The 16,366-nt window shown below is 41.0% G+C and overlaps 1 protein-coding gene and 1 long non-coding RNA gene across 5 annotated transcripts in view; one reads left to right on the top strand and one right to left on the bottom strand.

Moving 5' to 3' along the window:
- The window catches only part of FGD5 (FYVE, RhoGEF and PH domain containing 5), a 199,498-nt gene that overhangs the window by 143,940 nt on the left and 39,192 nt on the right, over positions 1 to 16,366 (top strand). For all 3 annotated transcript variants that reach the window (XM_077325309.1, XM_077325310.1, XM_077325308.1), the window contains exons 8-11: positions 1,564 to 1,651; positions 9,639 to 9,689; positions 11,183 to 11,241; positions 15,900 to 15,971. In XM_077325309.1, coding sequence (XP_077181424.1) covers positions 1,564 to 1,651; positions 9,639 to 9,689; positions 11,183 to 11,241; positions 15,900 to 15,971 — 270 coding nt within the window. The remainder of the gene's footprint in view (positions 1 to 1,563; positions 1,652 to 9,638; positions 9,690 to 11,182; positions 11,242 to 15,899; positions 15,972 to 16,366) is intronic.
- The window catches only part of LOC143831836 (uncharacterized), a 56,508-nt gene continuing 47,054 nt past the window's right edge, over positions 6,913 to 16,366 (bottom strand). Inside the window, exons 3-4 of one of the 2 annotated variants that reach the window (XR_013228980.1) lie at positions 9,314 to 9,380; positions 6,913 to 8,503 (exon numbers count right to left, since the gene is read on the bottom strand). This is a non-coding gene — a long non-coding RNA (uncharacterized LOC143831836). The remainder of the gene's footprint in view (positions 8,504 to 9,313; positions 9,381 to 16,366) is intronic. The other variant, XR_013228979.1, reaches the window with a different exon arrangement.

Below are 16,366 nucleotides of genomic sequence, written 5' to 3'. Positions count from 1 at the left end.
AGATTTCCCTAACAACAACAACAACAACAATTCTCTCTTACTTACTAAATTGCCTTCAACATTCCATGTCTCCTGGAGCATTCCCTGTCCTCATAATATTACTTAGGAGATGGAGTTTTTATTATTGTTCCCAAATAAATAGTTTTCTGGATACATGTAGAGTCCAACAACTGTGCAGAACTTTGTACTTAGTCTGTGGGAGATTCGTTTTAGTGGCCTGTTGTTAGGAACTCAGCTGTAAAGGTTACTGTTAGGAGGAATTATGTGCTAACATACCTGTCCTCCATGTTTTGACATAGCTTTCCCTGAAAAAGAGAGCATGGAGCATCACAGTACAGAAGTAGCAATAGGAATGCAAAGTCCACTATATAAGTCTGATAAACAGGCTTATGCATCAATCCTGGAGTCTTGCAAAGGTTGTCCTCCTGTGTTGTTATAGCATCCCCATTCTAAGATCAAAGGGTTCCAGTGATCATCCTTACAAGCCCTCCTGCTGCTCCTAGAATCATAGAATCATAGAACCATAGAGTTGGAAGGGGCCATGCAGGCCATCTAGTCCAACCCCCTGCTCAACGCAGGATCAGACCAAAGCATCCTAAAGCATCCAAGAAAAGTGTGTATCCAACCTTTGCTTGAAGACTACCAGTGAGGGGGAGCTCACCACCTCCTTAGGCAGCCTATTCCACTGCTGAACTACTCTGACTGTGAAATTTTTTCCTGATATCTAGCCTATATCGTTGTACTTGTAGTTTAAACTCATTTAAAACATCCTCAGAGATGTTTTAAACATGTAGCCATATATGTCATAAGGGAATGGATTTCTAAAATGCATCATGAAGATTTGCACTGCAACTACCGATAAAGCAGGTGATGGCTTCTCCCACTTGAATCTATTTGTCTCCTTCTCCTTCTGCACCATCATGTCACAGGCAAGACTGCATGTATATCACATCACAGCTTGGGAAGGAGTGAACAAAAAGACGGGAAAGACTAAGAGGGAGAACCTGCAGAAACTATACGTTCTTATTAGTCAACCCTGGGGGCAGAACGCAAAAATATTTACATTAGTATTTCACTTTAGGTGTGTGCATTCGGACATTAAATTCTCCATTAGTTGATAAAATGATTATAACTCATCAGAACTGAAAAATTAATGAAGTCATTAATTGGAAATTTGTGGAGCTGACCATTATTCTACTGCTTAGGTGTTCAGACTGACATTCAAGGTCAGAAAAACAAAACAGGGAGCGGTCTTTAGTATATGTGTAACATGCAGGGATGTTTTTCAACTAGCAAGGTACACACACAATGAAATCCCAGCACTGCTTCCCTGGAAAGAGCCCCATTGAGTAGGTTTGAGCAGGATTCTGGGTAGATCTGTTTACCACTGTATTATCATTTCTTGCCACCAAACAGGATTGCATTGATAGGTTCATCGTTCCAAAGCGTATGCATTTTTGGAGATAGTTACTGCCAGGCATTTGCGGCTAGATAGCTTTTTATCTACTGATTGTGGATTATAGATTCTGACCCTTCATAATTTTTCCCTTCTCTCGAGAACAGCAGGTTCCTGACGGCAGTCCCTTGAATGTGAAACATCAGCTTCTGAAAGTGGTGCAGCGCATATTCCAATACCATGTGCTTCTCACAGGTTAGCAAGACTGAAACCTTCCACCCTCATGACAAGAGCGCCTCCGTCATTCTGGTTTTGTGCTTTAATCTTGACGGTTTGACTGTAAACCATGATTTGGTTATATCCCAGATGTGTCATGTGTCGTATGAGGGGTACTACTACATTTATTCCTTTTAAAGTTATTTTTTAAAGAAAAAAAGTGAATAAAAGACAGAAAGATACAGAGATTGGGGGAAAGGAAGAATGGGGAAAGATGAAAATGGAGGGAAAGAAAAAGAAAAAATGATATATGTTGTTTAAAAAGAGTTAACATATACTCTCCTGTTGTAGAGAGGCCTGCTCTGAGCCACCATGGGCTCCCAGACATTCCATCTGCCCCTCAGATGACCTTGATCCAAACTAAATATCATAAGGCTTCCCGATAAAATAATGTAAAAATTTTTTTAAATTTTTTAATTATATATAAAGCGTTTACAGAAAGATGAAAAAAGAAAAGAACAACCAGCTAGTAAAGTAGTTATTGATACATATTAGAGTATAGTCTGATAATAATTCATTATGTAAGAAACTATAAAGGAAAAAGGACAGGATTATTAAGGAGTAGATTTTACTTATGATTCACACTGTGCTGATTGCAAAAGGATATAATGTAAAAAGAAGAAGAAAAAACCAAGCAGAATCAGAATGACTTCACAGCCAAGGGATCTAGTCAGAAAGCTGAACTGCATTATAATTTAAAAACAAATGAGACACAAATTACCTGAGAATTAGTCCCATTTAATGAAATGAGTCCATCAGTCTCTCGCAAAAAGTACTGAACTGAAAAAAGACTTTAAAATGTTTATGCTCACCCAAAAGGGGGGGAAAGTAAGTACATAGCGGCATATAGATTCTTAATGGGAAGGGGGAGATGTAAAAAGTAAGTCCTATCCTCTATATCTTTGCAATTATTAAAAAAAATAAAAGCTAAGAATTCAGAGAGCCTGATACATATAGGCCACTGGAATCTACCCCCCCCCCCCGAGTCCTCGTTGCAAATGATGGATCCGGGTTTGAAAACATTATAAATCACTGATCTACACAGTGATTGCAGGATCTGGTGAAACAAGACAACATAAAATTAATAGGATCATCAGCGTATACAGTTTTCCATCAGCTATAATGGAGGAAAATCGAGATGAGTTCACCATCCATTTCTGATCCACTGTATTATGATTTGAAGAGACGGTTAGGTTGTAAGAAATTGGATTGAACAATCTACATTAGCTCCACTTGTAGAATGGAACTTTTACCCCTCCCTCTCCTGCTGTCATTTACAGGGCCTCTCCAAATAATGCAATGTAGAGGTCTGCAATGGGACAGAGAATCAGCAGCTATTCCCCTTTCCCCTCCCATAGAATTACCCTTGCACCAGCAGGCCATAGGGTTCAATGCAGTGGCCTAAACCATGCTGAAGTTCTACTGGAGGTGTGGTGGGTGAAGAACAAGGCTCATGTTTTTTTGGAAGATCTTGATTCACACAAAGTTCCAAATGTAAACACATGTGAATTATGAGAATGTTCAGATGAAGTTCATACCAGATTTATAAAAATCAACAATTTAAAAAATCTATAGAGTCTGTTCAGCATTCTACTAATTATGTAGAAATAAGCACTATTACTCTCTTTTGCTCTGACAATATTAATTCTCCCAAAGAAATTAACTTACACTCCTTGTTGACCTACCCTACATTGAGTCATCACTTCCTTTTGTGTCTGCTGAACTTACGTTAACATAGCTTGTGACCCTTGTCAGGAACGGATAGGGCTGTGGAATGTAATATCAGGCTTATAATCTATTGCCATAGCAGCACTCACAAACATGAAGTGACAGATACTGGATTAAGTAGAGCAAGAAGCACAGGTGTGACAACATATGAGGGAACTCTAACTTGTGGTAACATTAATTAATTAATTAATTAATTAATTAATTAATTAAACCATTTATAGCCTACCTTTCCTCATGCTTCAAGGAGACTTACACAGATAGCTTAAAACATCCCCAGCTAAAACCAAAAATAAAGTATCTCAAATTTCTTCCCTTCCCCCACAAAAGCCCTGACAAATAGGCAATCCTTGAAGCACCTCCTGAAGATATCCAAATGTGGCGATTAATGGAATAATTGACACTTGGTTGGCAGGATGCTTAAACATTATAACCTTTTATTTTCCATTTCTTATGTGAAAAGATAGAGGCAATACATACTGTAGGTAGGTTTGTTAATCCATGACTGAGAAAAACCCCGGATTATCAGCAATACAGTCCTACTAAGAATATGGGGAGAATCCATAGCTCAGTGGCACCACCTATGTTTTATGTACCTAAGGTAGCACATTTAATCCATGTTTTCTCCAGTTTCAAAGGCCTGAGATAGCAATAGTAGAGGAAACATGTACCTGGGATCACAAGTGGGCTAGCCATTAATGTAAAGAAAAATTTCCTGATGGTCTGCTACCCTAGAGAAGGGGTAGTCAACCTGTGGTCCTCCAGATGCCCATGGACTACAATTCCCATGAGTCCCTGCCAGCATTTGCTCATGGGACTTGTAGTCCATGAACATCTGGAGGACCACAGGTTGACTACCCCTGCCCAAGAGGACGGCTGGTAGCCAGAAGAAAATAGAGCCAAGCCCCAGCAACTCTGCCTCAGGAGCCACTTTATCCACACCCTTCATCAATTGTCTCCTCCTGGACAGCTGTCAGTTTGGGGGGGGGGGATGGAAAGGGTGAGCCATGGCTAAGGAGCACTGGCTTCAAGTACTACAAGGGCCCCTCAGCTTGGCCTGCTCCAGGGCTATTTTCATTTCCCAATCCACTTCTACCTGGGATCTTGGGCAATTGATGCCAGTCAGAGAAAACAGATGTGGGTTAGATTAGACCAATATGTTTGCCTGGTACAAGGCAGTGATCTGATGTTCCTTCCCACTAATTGTTAGCTTCATTAATAGTGCAGTGAATTAGGAAGCTTCTGAGCCATCTTGCAGGAGTTGGTATATGTGGACTGTGAAAATTCACATTGTAGACAAAGTTGGAATTAGACTGATACACGGAAATTGGTTAGTGTGAAGAGCAGCAGCCCTGCTTTTTTCACAGGTTAGAAGTTCTTGAAAGCACTATATATTTCAGTATTCACTTAAATGATCATTTGGTTTGCCCATTGATTGTTAAATGATAATTTTCATGTGGGAGGAAGTAAAATAACAATGGCTAATTAATGTATGCTATCTATATTCATTCATTCATTCATTCGTTCATCCCACCTAAAGACAGGCTCAGGGCAGCTTACAAGAGTTAAAACAAATAGTTAAACATAAGTACATTAAATAACAATAAAAGCATTAAAACCCATTACCACCCAACCTACCAAATATTGCAACTGTCTAAAAGATGTGAAGCATCAGAATCATTAATGAGGGGTCGAAGAGCCTGGAGGAGATAAATTCCTACAGCCCGGTTCCTTCTGCCTCGAATGCTCAACAGGATAGTTTTACAGGCCCTGTGGATCTGCAAAGGAGACCATGGAGCCCAAACATATTAAAATGGCATGGCACATATTGTTCAGCATCAAACACTTTGCGAAATATTTATATATTCATAGAATATTCAATATCAAAATTAAAGAAGGGAATTTTGAGAAGCCATTTGGGGCAACTACTGCTTAGCTGTAATAGAAGCAGGCACAAGACAGAACAATGTCTTATGAACAAGTTTAATATGGAAACTTGTCATATAGAAACCAGTTCCTGTTTGAGTTTAATTTTACAGTCATATATACTTTGATAATGGCAGAAAGCGAAGAGGAACTAAAGAGCCTCTTGATGTGGGTGAAGGAGGAGAGTGCAAAAGTTGGCTTGAAACTCAATATCAAGAAAACTAAGATCATGGCATCCAGCCCTCTCAATCCCTGGCAAATAGATGTTGAAGAAATGGAGGTAGTGACAGATTTTATTTTCCTGGCTCCAAGATCACTGCAGATGGGGACTGCAGCAAACAAATTAAAAGACGCTTGCTCCTAGGGAGGAAAGCTATGGCAAATCTAGACATCATCCTAAAAAGCAGAGACATCACCCTGCCAGCCAAAGTGCTTCTAATCAAGGCTATGGTCTTCCTAGTTGCAATGTATGGCTGTGAAAGTTGGACCATAAGGAAGGCCGAGCGTCAAAGAATTGAGACTTTTGAACTCTGGTGCTGGAGAAGACTCTTGCGAGTCCCTTGGACTGCAAGGCGAACAAACTTGTCAGTCCTAGAGGAGATCAGCCCTGCCTGCTCCTTAGAAGGCCAGATCTTGAATATGAAACTCAAATACTTTGGCCACCTCATGAGAAGGAAGGACTCCCTGGAGAAGAGCCTAATGCTGGGAGCCATTGAGGGCAAAAGAAGAAGACAGAGAATGAGGTGGCTGGATGGAGTCACTGAAGCAGTTGGTGCGAGCTTAAATGGACTCCGGGGAATGGTAGAAGACAGGAAGGCCTGGAGGATCATTGTCTACGGGGTCACGATGGGTCGGACAAGACTTCACAACTAACAGCAACAACAACAACAAAATATACTTTAATCATGAAGGCTAAATACCATGGCTTCAACAGTTGCTAGAGAAAATCTTCTCTGTGCTCATGTCCCATATACAGCTGCGTGGTTCAAGGAGCTGTCTTAGGAATTGATGTCAGAAATCCCTTGTCTGACAACAGATGCATTTAGGGTGGTTCATACCTTAGCAAACATATTCTACTTTCAGCAGTTTTCCATTAGCAAAACTGTGTAAACATGGATTGACACAAGCATAGCTCCTATGAGCACCTTCAATCTGAGTGAAAAGTACTGGAATATTAAGACCACACACTTTAAACTGAACCTTTGCTTCTGTGTGCACTGAACTAAAATGGCAATGATCAACTGGACTGGCCATTTTATTTGATCATTGGGGGCCTTAACCAAACTTTATTTGGAAGATAAACATTAGCTCACATTTTCAGTTAGTAGGAAAAAAGGCACAAAGTGTTTTTGAGTAATAAGAGATAGGTAGGTGCAAAAGGCAACAAAAACAGAGAATCCCCCCATCCTCTTTGATTGCCCATAGAATTGGATCTCCTGGTTCAATCTTTTTTAAACTTTTGGGTTCTTTTGAAGAGATCCTCCTGCAGATATGCTGCAAACTATTAATTAATTAATCACCAATCAATTCATTAATTCACATTCACATTTACAGGCTGCCCCTCTTGAAGCAGACATCTCTGGGCAGCATACAGAGTCTGCCTCAATCCCCCATTCCATGGAAAAGGTCAGTTTTGGTCTCTTTAAACTGCCTGATATCTGCATGGCCAAATTGCACCCAAACTGCACCCAAATTGTTGGTTCAGCGATTTGGCTAAGGCTGATTTGGGCAGTTTAGCTACCAGGAAGAATCAATTTGGACCACATTAGTCCAAAAACATTGATTCAAGTACTTTTCAGAGTATCCAAACTGAATAGCACATGCCTAGTAAAGAAATACAAGTATTCTTCTGTGCCCCCTAACTAGAAAGCACGGCTGCTAGAGGGCACCAACTTTAACATAGAGAGTATGACATTATGTTTCAAATACATTTCTTGCTCCTCTTGACCTGTATCCACCGAACAGAGTAGCCCATGTGAACATAGAAATTAGCCATCCCTGATCAAGAAAATCATTGGTCTTTGCTCATTTCCAGCAAACTTGTGGAACTTTGACATTGCATGAACATATTCTTTATTTCACAAGCAGCAGTTTATATTTAGATCCCATTGGTGTCAAACATATTTTGCTAGACAGCGGATGAAAACCAGTACCCTTGCCTTAAATCTCATTTTCCCAGTAGTGAGACTTTTGTTTCCTAAGAGGTGTTCTCAGATGACCTCCCCGTTAAAAGGCTGTGACATCACACAACAGAGCTTCATAATTCTCAGCAGTGTTGCTTTTATTTATATTGCTAAACAAAAATAATGAAATGTATTACAAGATAGATCTAGAATGACCAGCCAAAGAACCACAGCTGCTTGTGGCTTGCTGTACACATTTGGGAGAAAAAATTACTGTAGACAGCAGTGAATCATCAGGAAAGGCTACACAAGCCACCAGAGGCAACTTTTGTGTGAAGGCCAGCTAGACAATGAGGTTGTTGCAACAGTTCTTCTCTTTGTCCAAAGAGGTCCAGAAATAACAGATTCCCTCATCAGCCTATTCAAATGAATTTATAGCTGCCTATATTAAACCTCATGTAGATGTGGATTAGGTATTTTATTTTAACATAATATGGATTGAAACCAGTTTTTTGTTTATCTAGTATATTTAATTCATCATACTCCACATCATACTCCAATTCTACTCCAAATGAAAATGAATTAGGATAGAACAAATAGTGAACAAAAGCTTGGCTTCTATTAAAATCTCTCTTTTTTAATTTGCACAAAACAAATTTAAGAAATCTGCAAAAATAAAATCCTGTTATGTGAGTTTTTGAACAGCTTCAGGCCTTCATGTTGGTCTTTAGGAGCAGGATGCACAAGGTCTATGTGATTACTGTTTCTCCTTAACAACATGACATCTGAGGGACCGTTTTGCAAGGCAGGGAGTTTTCTCTTGTGCACCAATTGTGCATTTCTAAACCAGTAGCCAGAGAAAGAAGACAAGCAGAAAACATTTCATCATTTGACAAAACACCTTTCAACACATTTGGGTTTTCTTCTTGGGCTAGTTTAACCCAGAAAATGTCTTAGCCTTCATCTTGGACATAGGATTCTTGTTGAACACCTCCCTGGAGATGGCTTTGGTTATTCATTAGTGAGGAGGGAAAATCACCTCAGAGATTCTTACTGCCTGCAAAATTCAAGACAAAAGTTTAGGAAGTTACTTGATCTGGTAAATTTACACACAGAAAAGAGGACTACAAGTTTAACATGCAGCCCTACTAACATGCAGCCCTACTAACTCAAAAAATTACCAGCTAGACCCTGTATTTCTCTGTTAAGTGTGCTCCTTTATTTGTTTATTTGTTTGTTTGTTTATTTATTTATATTTATATACTGCCCTCCCCTGAGGCTCAGGGCAGTTTACATGGAACTGGAGAAAAAAAACAGTACAAATAACATGATAACATGGTAAGCTGAACAACAGCCTTACAGTCGTAACAGAGGAACAATAAAATAATGGAACAAGCATGGTGAGAACATCCATTTAACTGTAACGTGCTGACAGCCCTGTGGGATGGACATATCAGTGGTGGTTTTCATGGGAGGGGAGCTCAGGGGCCAATGGGAAGTGATTGAATTCAAGTTGACCTCAACCAAATGCCTTCCAAGTGCACACATTGTTTACCTGATTAGAAATGGAATGGGGAGCTGCCAGTTGCCTTGTTGGGGAACACATACAGGTATCCATATACCTGTATGTTGCCCAGTGGACTAAGCAATATATCTTCTTAACTGTGTCTGATCAGGAGAGCCACACAGGTGCTGTATTTCAACCCCATCTTCCCTTGCACCATGATCCCAATCAGAATTGGGCTTCCCTGGGTAATATTTTTAAAGGTATCTCCTTACATGAAACTCCCCATATCATGTGTTTGTTACATTGTTTCAAATCTCAAAGCAAAGCCCAATCTGAAATCAAGCAAATAAAAGTATATACCTGAAAGAGTGTTAGGAGTTACAGTCCACAGATCAGTTTGGAATGGTCTTTGGTGTGAAGTGTATACCTGAAAGAGTGTTCCACAGATCAGTTTGGAATGGTCTTTGGTGTGAAGTGGTTATACTACGTTCTCTGAGCAGATGCAGAAATGGCTTCACTAATCTAGGATCTGGGTTGAAAATCTCCCAACACCTGGTCTCACATTACTATGTACATGAAAGATTACGGACATTACAGAAATATGAATTTAGCATTTGATTGGATCAGAAAGGGTTCTTTAATTATTTGAGACTTACTGTGTACTTTCTCTGATTGTTTCTCACAGATTACTTGAATAATCTTTGCCCAGATTCTGTTGAGTATGAAGATACACAGGGTAATTTAAAATATTTATTTTAAATAATAAATAACTGGTGACTAATATAGGAATGGATCTATGAACAACCACATTTCACCATTTTATTTGGATCTTCATTTAATATTTAGATAAATTACTGTTTCATTTAAGATTGTTTTGGCCTGAAGGCATTCAATCATTGAAGACTTCTTGTTAATTGATTTAAAATTTCTAACCATCACAAAAATATGTCAGCTTGGATACTTGGGAAGAACAATCCATGTGAAATAAAATTGGATATTTTCCTAATGAGAAACGATTATCCTGAGTGATTCTGCAGTCATCATTCGGGAATGAACTTTAATCTGGGAGTGAATTTGTGGATGAACTTGTGGAGAATCTGTTATTGTGGTCAAACACTGCTTGTTGTATAATTTGTAGGATACACTGGCCATGTGGCCATGACTTTTCTCCTTAGGCTTCCATGTGGCCCAGCATCTCATTCAAAGGGTTTTTAATGTATGTGCTAGTCCTTCCAACCTAGAAGCTATGTTGACGGGAGAGAAACCAATAGAATCTGAAGCCCACAGTGGCCTATTATGCACGGCCGCTGGAACAGTGGCATGGAGAACGAGGAGGAGGAAGAAGCGAAGCAAACCGATTATGCACAGGACGGAACACAACGGCGGCAAAACCCAGAGTATCCGATTATGCACGCAGATACTCCGGAGTCGCTTCTGGTTTCGCCCTGGTCCCAGGAAGCTCCACTTTCTTCCACATCTCGCTAATGTGGCTTTTTTGGCGGCATACGTTGACTCTGCACCCGGTTGCTGCCTGCAGCGTGCATAATTGGTGATTTTAGCCGCCGCCATTCCACCCCGAATGCAGACTTTCCACTCCGTGCATAATGGGCCAGTATGAGTTGTGAAGATTTAATATGTTGTATAAATATATCTCCCCAAGAATTCTTAGTATGAATAAAACTAGGTTTGAAGCCCAGAATGTTCTCAAATACATTCTATGAACACATGGAAACAAGCAAAAAAATCCATTCAAAAATCTAGGTTTGTATCTCTTCCTTTTCTAATAATTAGTTAAATGAGATCAGGGCCCTGTGGGACTAAACCCTTCTGCAGGGCCTGCAAGAGGGAGCTGTTCTGCCAGGCCTACAGTTGAGGCCAAGAAATAACATCAAGAAGATGCTGGCCTCTCTGTCTGAGAACCCACCCAATCAACCAAACCCTCGAAGCACTGACTAGTGGCCACCCTCAGTAAGATTTTAAATTTTAAAGAGGCAGCTTTTAAATAATTTTAAACCTAAATTTAAATTTGAAATCTGATTAATGTTTAATTTATAGACTATATTATATATGTAAACTATCTGCACTGATGATGGTTTTTACCCTGAGTCGGCCAGAGATTATTATAAAATGTTTAGATTCGATCCTGCGTTTAATGTATATGGTTTTTTAAATATGTAGTCTTCCTTTAGGAAGTTTGCTTACACCTTTCTGCATCATTTCCCTTCCCAGCTGCCTTGCTCCTTATCTCTGAAGTTGCAGACCGAGCCAATGATAGCATGCAACAAGGGGTGAGTGCCAACATGCTATGGCGCATCATAATCAGTAGCTCATTTCTGATATCTTGGTACCTCCACAAAATTAAATATTCAAGCTTTTTAAAAAAGAGAAATGGAAGAAAACTGGGATGAGGTCAAAGTGTTCCTTAAGTAAGACGTATGATCCTATACAGGCTTACTTAAATGTAAATTTATTCACTGTTGAACGAAGTGAGACTTGCTTATGAGTATATTGTTGAACTCCTTTAGTACTTTTCTCATGAATGTAATTGGTTTCAAATATCCACATACTTCCACTGGGTATGCTGGTCTAACAAGATTTTTATGAGAGTATCCCCTTGAGTCCTAAAACACCTTAATAATCATTCTAAAGAGCTTACAGTTTCAGAAAAAAAGAAAAAAGAAATCTGATTTCCAAAACTTCTTCCGACAGCTTGTGGTGCACCTTCACAGGTTAGGGTTGCCAGGTTGCAACCTGGAAATCCTCACTGCAAATTTAGATTCCTTGATGTAGCAGTTCCTTCTCCAGTCTGTCATCCACTCCTTTCCCCCATCTGCTGTAACAAGCAGGACTCCTGGGATGTGGTACAGCAGGCAGAAACAGATGACAGGACGGGGCTTTTGCTGCATCAGGAAATGTATAAAGTGCTGATCTATGGCTTGCAACCCGGCAACACTAATTTTTTTGCATCCTAAAATATAGAAGCTGCAGTGCTCACAAGAGCATATGGACACTGCTCCTCAGATTAAGTGTAAGTGCTCAGCTATGCGATAACACACATTTTTCCAAGCATTTTCCAAGCAGAAATATGGCTTTTGGATTGAAAATTGAACCATGTGTTGGACACTGTTCTACTAATTCATGCTGTTGGGGGATTCTGTAGGGGACTTTATTATTCTTTTAGAAATGAAAGTCCTTTGGGAGAGGAGGGTGCCAGAAGTCTGTGAGGCAGATAGATTCACCACTTTGTGCCTGGTTAAACGAGACTCACCTTCCCTTTACCATCATTTAGCACAGATGTGCCTATGGACTGGAAACAAACTTTCACTGTTTAAAAATGAAAAACCATATGCTTTGTCCAGATGGAAAGGCAAAGCAACTGCTGAAAACAGAGCCAAGAAAGTCCTGCTTGCTCACATAGATGGGAAATCTCTGATTGTGGGATTTTTCAATCCATGTCGCTGAAACATGCGGCAAGACTAAGCAGCCAACATATTCATGAACTGTTTTACTGACAGGATTTCACTGATGGTTCCTTTGAACCAAAGGCAGATGAGCCCCTGGATAGAAAAGCCTGTAGATTTTTATACATCACTGAAGGGGAAAACTGGTTGATTAAACAGAAACAAAACTTCTTCAGCATGATGCCTTCTCGCCATGACTGAATAGGGTTGCAAATTAAAATAGAACAGTAAATCTACGATTTTTAATATAGCAACACTTTGCCTTCAAGCCCACCTAGATTTTTGTACAGCCGCATATTCCTCCTTCTCACAGCAGCTTCTGAGAATAGAGGTCCCCTGAGATTACTTGGAGAAGGATTAAGTCTCCTGAATGGGGAGACAATTGGCATAAATCGCAAGCACACACATCCCCTGCATGTCTACTAAGATTTTAGGAAGAATGCAAGCCAGTTAAAAGAAAATTCCATAGGTGGAGTATGGGTAACAATAACTTACCTTTTATCTGCAAAGGTAACAAAAGAACATTCTTTTGATTAAGCCATTCAGAGAGGCTAAATCTATCAATATAATCAGCCACAATGGTTACCACGCAGAAAGAGAATTCCCCAAGGATTCTGACACCATTTGAACTAGAGTACTCTGAGATGAATTCGAATTCATCAGCATATTTGACACCATCTCCCAAAGACTTAACAAGGACTTGAAACTCTCAGTTAATGTGGGTGTTCAGTAACATAACAACACATGGGATGCCCCAGCCATTATAAGATTTAAGTAGAACAAAACTAGAGAATTTAAATTTTCTGAAATTATTGTCATTATGAATAGTTTCTGTACTCTTTCTTCATTACATTTGAATTTTAAATAATTACATCTCACCTTGTGCATATCATAGCCCTTTGGACCTGCTGTTTTATTTTAAAATAAAGGCACTCAGCCACGCTGCACAGTACAGTGGAGCTGCCTGGGGCATTTTTTTGGTGGGGGGGGAGTGGTATTTTGTTGTAACACAATAGTGAGTTCCTAGACAAAGAAACAGAAAAAAATAAGGCCACACAAGTATGGCAGAAGCTCACCACCCTGGCTCCCATATGGGAGCACATCCATGGCAGACGAGGTGCAGTTGGCAAAATGCTCCCACATGTGGGAGCAAGAAGAGCCGGGGTAAGCTGCCCCATCTCAAACAGCAGGCTGCAGCCTGGCACACTGGCTTGGGTATGGAAAAGGTCTCATAAACCCATTATGCATGGGCCAGAATGCCCACGCTGACAGCATCAGGGCATTGGGGAAAATCCACGGATATGCATGATGACGATGCTAGTATGGTCGTGGCCTGGCCGAGGCCCATGGAAGGCCCGCGTTACGGGAATGCAGGATCTTCCACGGTCCCTGGCATACCGCGGGCACTGGGGGGGGGCTGGGGCAGGCCGGCGCCATGCATAATCAACAGCACGGAACTTTTGGCCCCACCCCAACCTACGGTGTCCCTGCAGGGACACTGCACGCCCCTCTGAGCTCTGCGGAGCCAGCCAGGGTGTCCCCAGCCCCCGCTGTGGTGGGAGGGCAGCATGCCGCTCTCTGCCAGTGTGTGGTGGGGGCCCAGACCCTCCCCATTCCCCCACCGCTGCTGCCACTGCTGGGCAGCGTCCCGGGCATCCCAGCCCCAGCGCAAAGCACGTGTGTACGTGCTACGCCGGGGTATCTGCCCCCGGGCGTACATGGGAAACGGCAGGGCATACCGCCCTGCCGCAACAGCACAGTGGACACACGCCATAGCAGCTGCCATACATAATGGGTCACAGAGACTCGTACGCATGCCAGCTTCCTACAAAACACCTTTTCTCCTCTTTTGCCCTAATCCTAAAACTACTTTGCTAAACATCAAGGAGTTTTCAGGCACTAAACAAGGTGTATGTAAAAGCACAGTTGTAATGTAATAAAGAGATGGGGAAAACAGTCTTCTTGGCATGACTTTCAAGAGATGGGAAAGTTTTAAAAAGTAAATTACAGATCTTGCTATTAAGTAATGAAGTGTTTAATTTGCCGATTAAGATAATTATCACCCCCGGTTCAAGGGAGAATTTTCTTTTTAATGAAACTAGCAATTTCTCTCAATGGAATATGAGCCAAAAAAGTATAACCTGGGGAAAGTTCTATAAAGTGAGCTTTATATCAAAACATCTGTATACAGGATTGTCCTTTTGCCAGATTGATTAAAAGTTTAATATATAATCAGTTTATTATATCAATTTATTTATCCCTTTGTTATTGACCCTAAGCAAAACATAATTGACAGCCTGACTCTTTTTCAGCTTTCTTTTATTGCCTGATCCTGCACATGTTTCCTTGTAGTAAGTCCCACCATTTCACAAGGGACTATCCCAAAGTTAATGCACAGGCCTGCAACCCCACTCTTCCAGAAGGCTGTCTGTGCAATTAAATTTGTCCAGAGGAATAGATAAACCATGCCAGAAGAGAAAGACTGGAATATCAGGAGACCGTCTATATCAATGTGCAGCTGTAATTAGAGTATATAATTCATATAAAACACATCTCTTTCCTACCCAAGAGCCATCTAACATTGTCGCTGTAATGGGAATACAGCCCTCGTTCGATTAACTTTAGATACTGTACTGCAGGGACTTACACAGCTTGCCAGGGCTCGTTGATTGTGTCTAAGCAGTTCAGACCAGGTAGGCAGTTAATGGGGTCAGGCTCTGCTAATGAGCTCCCCGATCTTTGTAAAGCATTTAGAAGAGGAGGGGCAGCTTCATTAGGCACTTACAGCATAACCTTTAAGACCACAGCTACAGCGCAAATCTATTGCACTTGATCTAAAAAAGGCAACACAACTGCCTCAAATAATTCCATCAGTAGTCCTATGACATTAAAAGGTGATTTCAGTTACCCTTGTCACTTAGCAGTTAGTAGTGGCAGAAGGTGGGTGGGAAAGAAGGATGGTTGCCTAAATTAGTAATCAAACTCCTCCTTCATGAGAATTGGTCTTAAATTCCAAAGGCAATATGAAATATCCCATTAAAATCGAATTTATATTGCTTAAAGTACCGGAATGACAAGCCTTTTTAAACCGTGCACTTTGGATATGTGGATTATTCCAGCAATTCCTGATGCTCATCTTTGCGGGGGGGGGGGGGGTCTATTAATGACAACAAGGTGCTTCTTATTGACTCTTGGACTGAGTGTGTGTGGGTGTAAAATGATGTCAAGTCGCAACTGACATATGGCAACCCCAGCAAGGGGCTTCCAAGGCAAGTGAGAAGCAGAGGTGGTTTGCCATTGCCTCCCTGTGGAGAGTCTTCCTTCATGGTCTCCCATCCAAGACCCGACCCAGCATCGCTTCTGAAATCGAACGAGATGGGGCTATACCATGCCACCTTCCCTTCTCCCTTGGGCTGAATACTGAAAGTTAAATCAACTTCAAAGAATTGAGAACTAAACAATAAATGATTATTTGTCCATCACAGGAAAATTTGCAGAAGTTGGTGCACATCGAGCACAGTGTCAAGGGGCAGAGCAACCTTCTCAAGCCAGGAAGGGTAAGATTTTTCCCGTGAGGGGCGAGTCCTCAACCCCAATGTTCATACGCAGACAAGCTTGTGTTGTTTAATTATGGGCAATGAAGATGGCTGTCCGGGATAGATGGAGCTCTGTGTTACTACAGGAAGGAGCCAAATATGTGATCCATGATCAGCTTTTCCTGCTGATCATTTTGTCTGATGTCCTTTTATTTTTAAGCACTTCTTGCTTTGCCCATGCAAAAGCACTCTGTCTGATACATGTGTGTCCTTCAAAGAGCTCTAGGCAGCATGCATTGTTCTCCCTTTCTGATTTTATTCTCATGAAAACCCAGTGGGGTAGGTTAGGCTGTGAGAGAATGACTAGGGCTGCATCTACACATCAGCAGATATTATTGTGCAATAGCAGTCATTTG

This window comes from Paroedura picta, chromosome 3 (assembly GCF_049243985.1).
Source record: "Paroedura picta isolate Pp20150507F chromosome 3, Ppicta_v3.0, whole genome shotgun sequence".
In the NCBI taxonomy this organism is placed as follows: Eukaryota; Metazoa; Chordata; class Lepidosauria; order Squamata; family Gekkonidae; genus Paroedura; species Paroedura picta.
This window is presented reverse-complemented; position numbering and strand designations above follow the sequence as displayed.